The sequence below is a fragment of the Drosophila serrata genome, unplaced genomic scaffold (assembly GCF_035046125.1).
Source record: "Drosophila serrata isolate PLE 108 unplaced genomic scaffold, ASM3504612v1 contig_241, whole genome shotgun sequence".
NCBI classification, from domain to species: Eukaryota; Metazoa; Arthropoda; class Insecta; order Diptera; family Drosophilidae; genus Drosophila; species Drosophila serrata.
In genome coordinates, this window is record NW_028257139.1 from 3,202,677 (window position 1) to 3,214,667 (window position 11,991).

General features: G+C 43.8%; 1 protein-coding gene across 3 annotated transcripts in view; it reads right to left on the reverse strand.

Annotated features, from left to right (window-relative positions):
• Positions 1-11,209, reverse strand: part of Fancm (FA complementation group M) — a 41,197-nt gene extending 29,988 nt beyond the window's left edge. The window contains exons 1-6 of one of the 3 annotated variants that reach the window (XM_086831935.1): positions 10,981-11,209; positions 10,589-10,916; positions 9,651-10,528; positions 6,986-9,597; positions 6,568-6,926; positions 4,996-5,010 (exon numbers count right to left, since the gene is read on the reverse strand). In XM_086831935.1, coding sequence (XP_086688061.1) covers positions 6,611-6,926; positions 6,986-9,597; positions 9,651-10,528; positions 10,589-10,916; positions 10,981-11,052 — 4,206 coding nt within the window. In that variant the 5' untranslated portion in view covers positions 11,053-11,209 and the 3' untranslated portion in view covers positions 4,996-5,010; positions 6,568-6,610. Of the gene's footprint in view, positions 1-4,995; positions 5,011-5,945; positions 6,927-6,985; positions 9,598-9,650; positions 10,529-10,588; positions 10,917-10,980 lie in introns of those variants that run through there. The other 2 variants (XM_020958334.2, XM_020958333.2) reach the window with 2 other exon arrangements.
• Positions 11,210-11,991: the final 782 nt, after the last annotated feature.

The following is an 11,991-nucleotide window of genomic DNA, read 5'->3' on the forward strand; positions in this document are numbered from 1 at the left end:
TACAATCCTATATCTCAATTGCAAACTGAAAAGATAAAATAACTTTGTCTTCCGGAAGTTAGTTTCCTTTCTTGTTGTGACATGACATTAAAACAAATTTAATACTAACCGAAAAATTGTACAACTCTTTCCTGAGGTAGGCCTCATTTATTCATTCTTATCCCCTAAGATTATTTTTCAGTGCACCATTTTAAGCATCTTGAGGTTGAGATTCCCCTGGAATGGATGCCATTCCGCACCCTGGCCCCTGCCCTCTCATATTTTGATGCATCGATCTGTGAGCGACTTTGTTTTGTGCTTTTGTTATGATTATTGTTATGGCGCCGTTTCTTAAAAGCTTTTTGCTTAAAACGCATTTAAAATGCTAATTAAAATGTGTTTATTTCTTAAAGCAAATCGTTGAGGAGGAATCTCTCTGCTCGAGGTGTTTAATATTTAATTTCGCCTGGCAGTGAGCTGAGAAATGGCCCCAATGCAAAGAAACAAATGGGTGTGCAACTGAAACTGAAATCAAAATCAGAAATCATTTTTCAAATTGCTATGCAAATTAGCGTTTTCCATTTATTTCCCTTGTACACCTATTATTCTTTTTCGCTCCCACTGCTCTCTCGAATAACTAATGAAAAAATTCATCCTTGCTGGCCGTCTGTTCCAAAAACAATTAAAAATGGCAAAAAGGCTGCCGTGGGAGGGCCGGGATTGGGCTTTGGCTCCATGGCCGCCTCGTTCATCATGCGAAATGCACTTTAGTGGAAATGAAAAAAGCCTTTCCGGAAACAAGACGGGTGAAAGCGGAGAGAGGGCCGTGAATCACAGTTCATTAATTTCAAATGGCCTCAAGCCGGTGTCAGCCTGGAAGCCTCCTCGTCCAGGTGTTTGGGAAATGCATCCAGCGGCCTGAAGCCAGAAAATTGCCTTGGCCAACTGACAAATGAAACTTGTTTGCTCCTCCGCCGCCGCCGCCGCTGGCTGTCGCTAAAGATGGAGGAAGGGGCGGGCTGAGTCCAAGTCCCAAAGCTCTGACAAGTGGGAGTTACATGAACACCGGCGAGTGGGAGACTGCAGCTAATGGTGATAGAACAACATCGAGGCTGTGCCAGCCTCTTGAATATTTAAAAATGGCCGCCCTGTCATTAGCGGAAGAATGATGAACATCGACCTGGAGAGTCTCCAAATACGTGTGCGAATGGGTTGTACAGCGAATCACAATTAAAAATGTAAACTTTGAGCAAAAGCATTGGAAGAAGGGTTGTATAAATTTCAATTTTAATCTGCCAATGTGTATAATTTCATTTAAAAATACTTTGCATCGTAAGGTTAAGTTTAATGAATGTTTAAAGAATATTTAGCAGCATTTTGTAGGCTCAAAATCAGCCTTCGCTTAGCCTGTTAAGACATATAAGTGTTCCATGAGCTCTTTAAACAATCTTAATTAAGTTTTATATATTTCAATTGAATAATATTTAAAATTTAGGTTGAAACCATCTTACTTTAATCCTGTAGTCTCAAAATACCGACTTCACTATACAATTTTCTTAAAGACTGAACTATATATAAAAGCTCTTTACTTCTCCTTTCTCAACTATTGACAAGTCAAGTGCCAAAGTCTGATGTATGCTTGTGCAGGCGGAAGATGACGCCATCGAAAATCCCCCTTGTATCCAAACCCAAGTGACATTTTCCGTCGCCAAAACACTCTTATTGGCCAGCTTCCATTACACCCACACTCCATCCGATTCCGATTCCAATTCCGATGCCGCTGTCAGCGTCGTCCAATTGCTGACTTAATGGATCGCAAGCGCAGCTAATAACTCTCCGGGAGAGGGCCATAAAAGTGTGCCAACTTGGTAATCCAAATCGGATTCTCAGACCAAACACGGCGGCAATTAAAAACTCAGCCGCAAAACCGTTGTTAATGACAGTCGTGGCAGGAGAGGAGGCGGACGCGGGACAGGATACTGGATCCAGCTCTGACCATGTGTGACAAATTGACGCTTTTTAATTTCGCCCTGCACCCACACCTCTCAGAAACGGAAAGCGCCACACGGATTCGCACACACACGCCCGTGGCCGCCATCCCAAGGTTTTCACCTGATTGATGGCATCGTTGTGGCTGTTCTCGGTGCTGCTGCTGATGCCTTTAAAAAGGTGTTTTCATTTTGCATTCGGAAACATCGACCTGATTAATTGTCTCGCACAATCGAGGGGCAAGGGGACTTGAGCCGGACGGTGACTCTACACAGCAATAAAAATATGGTAAGCAAATCAAGGAAGCTCTTTCTAAATGAATGATTTCATGCAGTCCTTTGAAGAGCTGCTGCTTCGCCTCTGCAAACTTATTTCCATCTACAAAGGACCTCTCAAAACTGATCTATAATTATTGTATCAGACTTCAAATGTTGAAATTTCTTACAGACAATGATTATACTTCAACACCCTCCTTAAGTTTTCCTCAGTATATTTTGTTTAACAAATGATGTGCATGTCTGGGGTCCCGATAAGTAGCCGGCGAAATGCAGTCGGAGCTCATAATAGATTTGAGGTGGCTTGGCATGGCGACGACTGACTCCTCGACGCGACTGCAGCCAAATCAAAATGTTAATGACACTCTCAATACAGTTATCATGGCCAGGCTCGCGGAGGCCCCCAGGTGACCGAGCTGGAGACCGAGCCTTTTAACATTTTTGCCATACCATCCGCGACGTTGCTGTTAAGTTGTCATTTCCATTATGACCATGTCGCTTTAGCATTTAACAAATAGTTGAGACATTTACAAGCGGCGATAAGCGTCGTCGAATGGATCGTTCTTGGAGTGGGCCTGGAGTGCGACTGGACCTGGCACTGGCACTGGCACTCTCCGAAATGCTCGGCGATTTGTGGTAATGTATTTATGCCGGAGAGCTAATTGATGTCGCCTCTATATGGCGGGGCAACAAAGTTTAATATTCATTCGGCCAGCGTCTGCCCGGCCTGTCATACATTAATCAAAGCCAGCGGCCATAAAGCCTCATAAATATATGTTACATCCATGCAGTCCGGGCCCACACAGGCCCAGTCCATAATTGCCTGGCGCTTCGGACAAGCTAACACGATAATGTGACAAGACAAGTCAACGGCGCATCAGAAACTTATCGGGGAAGCAACAAAGCAGAGGTCCCCGGACCGGATGTGGATGTGGATGTAGATGCGCCTCGTCGGCCATGCTTCGGCTCTTCTTCATCCACTCGAACAAGAACTAAAAACTTGTAGAACTCTGGCTATGTTTTCCGACCATGCAAATACAAGATACTCGAAGATATTCGCTTCAGATTTCGAACTTTATTTTGTTGAATATTTCTAATAATTAAGTATTATTTTTAATCATTTTTGCTCAACTAAAATTGAACGGTAAACTTGAAGAATTTGATTTCGAAAGTATATAATAACTTGTGCCAGTCGTGAGTTAAATTTTTCTATTTAAATATGATCATTTAATGTTTCGTAATATTCCTTAAGTACATCTAATTTTCTTGGTTTCTGAATCTTTCAGTAAAGGATAATATGAGGAAGGTTTGTTTATTAATAAAAGACACTTTTACGTAAACAAAAATTGTTTCGAGTGTATTATAGAGCCCTTCGTGCTCATGCTAGTGTGTTGACAAGAGGTCAAAGCTGAGCTCAGTGAATGAAAGCCAAGAAAAATTATAAAACGATAAAGCCTTACAAAGCACGCATTTACAGTCGTGAGTTAAACAAAGAAACCTATCGAGAACATAAATATGCATATCGAAAATGGCCTAGACAATATCAATTTGTCAGGAGATATGATAGAGGCAATGGCGGGAAACTTAGCCTGGCCTCGTTGGTGGGCGTTTCCATTGTTACCAAATGGCCAGCGGATCAATTTGAAATCGATTTGTCATTGAGAAGAAATTAGACATATGACATGCATGGTAAATAAACATATGTAGAAGGGGAAGATTAGCAAATAAAACCTTTTCAATGAATTTAAACTAGGTGTGAATTTTCTTCAAGTGCCTGTTCTCTCTTACTCTTCATTACCAATCATTTCCATTGATCATTTCCGTGAACCGAGTCAGACCTTTTGAGGCAATGGCAATCAGCGAAAATACTTCCGATGAGATCAGCTCCGATTGTAGACCGTTTATTGCAGTTTTTAAGATACCCTGCCTGATCTGATCTGGCCTGGCCTGGCCTTGCCTTGCATCAGCACGTCCGGCGTACACCCTGCGTAATTTTCGCAAAACGTTTTGTTTGAAATTGAAATTGGTTTTGTTTCGCAAGACAATTTAAACCGCAAACCGGGCAAAGCGATAGCCCAGCCCCTAAGGGGCTCCTAAGGGGCTCCTAAGGGGGGCTGGCTGGCCGTTTATGAGTGAAACTCTGAGAACGGGAACGGATTCGAGAGCGATTTGGCATCGCAGCTCATCCGACTGCACAAAGAACGAACTACAAAATTGGACACGGCGCATCAGGCAGGCACGTTTCGTATTAGGGAAATCGTCGGGGCCGTAAAGACTTTCGGCGCTGCAATTGGCTTGGACTCTGGCCATGATGGCCGACAAGGCAGAGGGCCAAGACGGAGACAGATGCAGATTCACAGCGAATCAATTCCAAATAGCATTCATCGCCGTGATCATCAACAAGTCAGCGTCATCATCATCCGCAGAGAGCGAATCGCTGATTGCCGCAAAATCACTTTTTGCATTGCGACCGGCGAGCGAAAACTCTTCAAGCTGATGCTGATGAAAACGATTTTAAATTATTTTATTGCAATTGCAAAATTGTATTGCCCCCCGACGGGGTATACATATATTCAGTATCTGTCTCTGTCTTTAGCTTTAGCTCTGTGTTTGCCATGGCAGACTGCGTTTTGGCTTATGGCTCACGAGCCGCATGGCTATATCAATTTTTTGCGCTTTTTCTGTTTTATTGCTACTCCATTAAAATTGAATTGACTTTTTGTTGTTGCTGGCTGGCTGGCCGTTTCTGTTGCTATTGCTGTGGTGCCTGTTATTGTTGAAAATATAATAATGGTTATTACGCTGAAACGATTGTGCGATTGTTGTTAAATTAAAAATTATTGATTATGCCGCAGTACAGCGGGCGAAAAAAGTTGGTATATGGAAAGACGTAAAATTGGTTGTCATTTGAATTTATATAATTATTATAATTAAAGTCTATAACTAGCGTAAACTAATGGAATTATGTATAATTTTATTTTAATCAATAAATTCTTTGTTGTTTCATTCTTCAAGTTATGTACTAAAATTAAAATATTCAGCTAAGTTAGACCCGTCAAAGTTGTAATATCATTTGCATACGTACCTTTAAAGACAGTTCAAATAAAGATACGGAAGGATTGATATATAACAAATATATATATATATGAATTTAGATATATGTACTTGATTATATCCAGTAGTTGTTAAACCCTTCTTATAGCTGCTCCTACAAATAGTCGTCATAACTCAACAGCTTCCTGCTTATATATATATGTACATATATTTTGCAACCAAAATACTCGTTTAGTAGTTTGGTTGGTTATGCTCAACGAGCTTAAAAATTAGTTTTTTAAGAATTGATTTTAATTTAAAAAAAAATGATTTTGATGCAGACCGAGATTGAGAAACTATACAATTGTACCGGCCACAAATTTAATTCAATTCTACAAATATGTTTTACATGATTTCTACATTTACACAAATAGCTACTCTACACGACCTTACATAATTTCTGCATGTAGAACATTGTATTCTAAAAAGAACATTTACATTTAGAAAAGTGAGATTGGTTGAATTTGTCTTTTGCGCCACCTCTTCTTCATTTAACTAAGTTCCTATATTTCTAGACGACGCCATCTGTAGGTTGGAATCCGAAACCGTTGCTTAACATAATGTTATCGCGAACATGGGATAAGTCTCCAATACAAAAAGCCCCACAGATGGTGCTTTATGACAGTCAATCTAATATCCTGTTTATTTTTTATTTAAATAAATAAATGAATAAGAAGAAATAATTATAAATAAATACCGAGAGAGGAAACCAACTTTGGGCAGCTGAAGTTTTTATACCCATGCAGTTCCAATTTTGAATTTATGATAACTAAGCCAAATTTAAATTAATTTCAATTTGGAAAGCTTTTCTGTGCTAGTTTTAATTAGCTTAACAAACCTGCATATTAAATATTAAATTATAAATTTTAAAAATTTTGTTCAATTTTTGACAATTTTAACGATGTAACCCCTTATAAAATTTTCAAAATTTTGAAAAAAATTTTATTTTGTTCAAATATGGCTAGTTCGATTCGTATGTTCATGCTAATAAAGAATATATATGCTTTATAGGGTCGGAAACGACTCCTTCACTGCATTTTTAGCTTTTGACTACAATTATAACACCCTGCAAGGCTTTCTTTAAAAAAATCCGAATGAGTATTGGTATAGTTAGAGCAATACTTATGATTATGCAAATAAATATACAGCAAACATAATTAACCAGCTCGGAATGTGACAAAAGGAATTCCAAGTAAAATCTTAACGAAACTAAATAAAATGGCAAACATACATTTTCTCTTTCCACCCAAAGGCACTTTGAGTCTGACTGCTCGTCATTCAACGAAGCACACATCGTCTTCGTCACTTGAGGTGCTCATGGTTTGGACCCGACGCCGCTTATTGACAGGAGCTACTGGCTGTATATTTCCCAGTCGCCGTTGCCGGCGTCGCTCCTTGAGGATGCGTTCGGCCTTCTCCAGGGGACACTCCGAAACATCCTGAATGGTTGAGCTGTCGTCGTCAACGATAAAGGAGCAGGGCAGGTACTGAGACGCTTCCGCCTCCACTGGCTGGGAGAAGATGTGAGACTCATCCCGGTACACTTTCGGGGCGGGCATCTTGAAGGCACCTGGCCTCTGAATAGGGCTCCTAAAAATAAATATAATATTTATGGACTAGGAAATAAATATATTTTACTCTTCACTCACCTCACGGCCTGCAGGTACATGGCATGGACGTTAGTGTCATTGGGATCTTCGTCATCATCGCTAGAAACTATCACAGAATCCTTCAGATATGTGCCGATCGTTGTCTCGGCCTCCTCGTCATGATCTGAGCCGCTTTTATCAGCCTCATCCACAATGAAAGAATTAAATTTGATGCGCTTTTGACGCGGCTTTTTCGGCGGTGTCGGTGTCTCCGGCTCCATTTGCGTGCAAGGAATCTGTTCAACCACGAGGGGCTTCTTTTCCTCCTCCTCATCGTCGGAGCTAATAACTATCTTACGTTTCGATGGCCGACGCACAATGGGCGAATCCTCCTTCTCCTCTGCCTCTTTGACCGAGACATTTGTCGAGGTGAGGCGATGCATGGACTCTGCAGCCTTGGCCAGGCGTCCCCGTCCCCTCATTCGATTGAGATACAGATCAAAAATGCTGGGCGATTTCTCCTGCGTCAATGGATCGGTTTTCTTTCGACTTTCCGGCGACTGAAGGTTTGCAGGAAGTGGTGGAGCCTTAGCTGCCGCTGCCTTCGCTGCCAGCTTGGTGGCAAGGCTCTTTCCGGCTGGCTTCCAAGGTGACAGCGAGTCGGATGCAAAGATATCTGGCGAGACATTGCGGGAAATGGACTTGGACGGGGATGTCGGAAGAGGCTCGTTCTCTTTCGCTTCATTATTGGGCGACAGCGTGGTCTTATGCTGACCCATTAGCTCCAATTCTTCAGCCATGGGTTCTAGGAAATCCTTCAAATCTTCATGATTAAGCACCTCCGCCTCCTTTTTCAGTTGGGTCAACTTGATTTCCTCGGACATGGGCGTTAGAAATTCATTCAAATCAATCTCCAATTCATCTAATTCGGATTTCGCTTCAATTTTTGGACCCGCACTAGGCTCTACGCTTTCTCCGCTGTCACTTGAGGTAATAGGATATACCTCACTTGCTGCTGCAGGTGGATTCTCTTCTCTTGTGGATTCCGGTTCAGAAACGGATATCTCAATAGGTTCGGTCTTTAGAAGCGACTCACTCGCATTCATCAGGCAGTTCAGGCGCCCCAAGTTGTCCCCCAAACTGGTGTCCTCTTCTTCATTCTCCTCTGGCAGTGGTTCGAATATCAGTTTGCTCAAGGGTTTTACCCTCAGAGGTGTGGAACTGTGCTGCACTGCATCCGCAGCGGAAAAGTTTAACTGCTGGCTCAAATACATGGAATCACACTTCACATCTTCTGTAGGCTGTTCTTCCCAGTCGTCTTCTGACCACGATGTCTCCGGGATTCCACGAAGTTCGTTTACCGTGGCTTCCAGATGCCGCAGCTCGAGCTTCTCCAGCAGCTCCTGCTTCAGTTCATAATTATCCGAGTTTAGGCCTTGCTCCTCAAGGCCCTCGAAAATCCTATCACAGGTGGTCTTAAATTCTCTTTCTCTGTGTTCGTCTAGAGGATTCCCAATCTCCTTGATGGTGATCTCTGCTAGGGACTGCTGCTCCGCCAGCAGAAGCTCCTCCAATTTGTCGGTTCCCCCGCAGATCTCCAGGAGAAGCTTATAGTTGTTCCTGGTCCTCTGCTGCCGATTGTTTAAGCGGTCATCGGCGATCTCCAACTGACTTTGAAGCAGCATCTTTGAGTGGGTTTCTCTAAGGAAGACGGGATTGCTTTGCAGCAGGTAGAGCTTCAATGGGTGTGGTAACTGCTGGTCCTGCAGATGGCAAATAAGATCTGACTGAGACTCCGCCAAGATTGGCTTATTCGACTGCAGAAAGCGGGTGAGTTTTCGAAGACGCTGAACCTCTTCCTGACTGTTGCTCAGAGTAGGCTGTGCTGCCTGGGTATCTGCGAGAAAGTTATTCAAGGACACGCTTCGACGGGACACTTCCTGCTTGATCATCTGCTGAGAGGCTTCGCTCATCTGATAGGGCTGTACACCCTGAGAGATTCCCAGTTGGCTTTCTGAAACAGCGACATCCTTGAAGAACCGCTTTATAGTGGCGGCCTTTGCAATCGGTTCCTTGCGTTTCCTAGGCTCCTTTGCCTTGCCAGCCGCCTTGGCCTTGCCACCGGTTGGTTTCTCTTCAACAACCGCCTCCTCCATGAGCTTCTCCTCGCACTTTGGTTGAAATTGCGACGGCACCATTCGTGGATTCTGTTCGTACAGCGCCATCTTCACGACGGATGAGTTCAGCAGCTTCTTGTTCATGTGGTCTTTGTGGGCCAGCACATCCTTGAGCACCTGCTGCTCCCGTCCCTCCGTCACGAGCATAACCACCTCGCCGTTCTTCTTTCTCCCAGTGCGTCCGATTCGCTGCACGAATCGAGTGGGATTAGAGCTGCAGATATCAAAGCAAACGATCATCTCCACCTCGCCCACGTCGATGCCTTCCTCGCCGATCGAGGTGGCCACCAGGATGTTGCTGGTGCCGGATCGGAAGTCGGCCATAATCTGCAGCTGCTGCTTCTGGGTAAGAGCATAGCTGGCGCCCACCGTGTTGCCTTGGCCCACAAAGCAGCGCGGGCGCAGCTGCGGCCTGTGCTGGAGAAGAAGACGGTGGATCAGCATTACGGACTCCCGGTACTCGCAGAAAACGATTGCTCGGGAATCGGCATTGGCCTGTTGCAAGAAATGTTTTATAGTTAGTAAATAAGTTACTGGGACAGACCTACCGCAAAGTGCAGGAGCAACACTTCTCGCAGTTTCTCATACTTGGCATGGCCAAAGTCCAGGTCCGCTGGCAACGGTGCCACTTCGCCATTTGTCATTTTTCCCGTGCTGTAGTCCAGCGGATTGGCACCTAGCTCCTGTCGCACCTCCTCCACCAAGTCCCTCAAAGCCCGATCTTTGGCCAGGACAAACTTCTCACGCCCGTCCTCGTCGGCGTCGAAGCTGTTGACGAACACTCGGAGGCCGTGTCGCTCCATCAGCTCCAGCGAGTGGTACATGCTAATGCACATGGCAAAGTTGCCCATTATGATGTTGTGATCCGGGTGGCGCTGGCCCTGCGCCGAGGAGCGTTCGGTAAAGAATTTCTGCTCGTAGAGCAGGCTGTTTTTGCTCATGCCTCCCTTGCTTCCTCTCAGAATGTCCGCCTCGATGAGCTGGCGAAGATAGGGCTCGATAATCTGAAGCAGCTTCTCCCTGGGCTCCTTGATCCGGTCCTTGAGGGAGACGACTATGGTGCGAATGATCCGCCGATGGATGTAGGGCTGCACATCGATCGAATTATCCCATCGCACCTGCAGGTTGCATATATAGAGGTTCTGGCACACCGAGGCCACGTCCTCCATGGTCCTGCCCGGAGTGGCGGACAGGGCGAGCATCCGAAAGTTTCGGTTGTGCGCCATCAGACAATCGGCCACCTGGGTGTAGGCATAGCGACCTTTTGCCCGGTGTGCCTCGTCCACCACTAGCAGTTTGATGGAGTTGAAGGGAAAGGTTGAGGAGCCATCGGCCTCCAGCATATCCGAGTGCACCACCTGGGGTGTGGCGAAGAATACGCGCTTGGTGGCCCACAACTCGGCTCGTTTGGGTCGCTGAAGCTGTCCTGCAGTACAAAATGAGGTATTATTATTATAAATTTAGTCTTTTCCTTTTAAATCTTCACCTGTGAGCTGCACTGTATCAGCTGGGGCAAATGGCATTATCTTTTGAGAGGCATTGATCTGCTGGGCCACCAAAGGTCTGGTGGGGGCCATAAATACGATTTTTCCCTTTGGATACCACCTATAAAAGTTGTACATCACCACTGCTGCTATGAAGGTCTTGCCTAATCCTGTGGGCAGGACCACCAGGGTGTTCTTATAGAGCGCCGAGTGGACTATGCTATGTTGGTAGGATCGCAGGGGAAGATTTTTCGGATAAATCCAACTGTGACCGGTGGCCATGTCGAAGCCCTCGCAGGCCTCATCCATCCCAGGCATCACATTATTTTCCTGTACAAAGAAGAAATCGTGGAAGAGTGGATTTTTTTAAGGATAAACCAATATTATTTAATACCTCGGTTTCCTGCTGTTCATGTACCGCCAAGGCCGCCACCAACTCCGCATCGTCCAGCCATTCGCCGTCCATGTTAACGATAATGTGTAATAATGTTCATTAAGACGATTAAAGTTGACGATAACGTTTAATCACAGCGATTAGATCGATTCAACAATTTGTTTTGTTTTTTTTTTAGTTTGTTTTGTTTTCATTAGAGGTGTAGAGGTGTGCAAAATATCGATGAAAACACCGGTCATCGATCTTTGATTATCGAACCATCGATGTTTCTTTGCCGTCACTATCAAGGGAGTTTTGTATGCTCTTAATAACTTACAGTATGCTTTCTTAAAAGCTTAAATTCAACAGCACTTTTCTGTTAACCTCTCTTTCTGAAAGAACATCGATGACACCATCTATACAATAGACTTATCGTTTGATTTCGCGGGCTCGTGTTCGAAAAGTCTCGCATGGCCCAGGGTGCTACTGCATAAAAGTGTGCTACAATTAAGCCAAGTCTTTATATATTTTGCACCGTTTAAGTATGCAATAATTAATATGAGAAAATGTTCAAAATGAATAAAGTTGTACATCTTTTGGGCTGAAAGAGTAAATTAATCTATTTTAACTAAAATTAATTCAAATATGCATCATTATTTTAGTAGGCCTGTAGGTTGCTTGGAACAAAATTCAAAATGGGGTTATATATTAAAAAAGCACATTCTCTATAATATTTTTACGATCTTTCCTATAAAACTGTAATGTATAGTCGTCCGACGAATGACCATATACCACCTGCAATATAAAAAAGATGGCTATAGTGGTTCAATCATTCCGGAAACGGATATAAGGCACCATGTCCATAGTTAAGCCCCATTGAACGTCAGAAGTTCGTAATTAGCCGCCCACTCTGTTTAATTCAGTGAACACTTTTGCGAAATTTGTGGAGTAGATGTTGTGATTGTCTTATATTAGGCGTCTCCATGTTTTCTTTTTATGCTTTTCCATGCGGAAATTGATAATTGATAATTA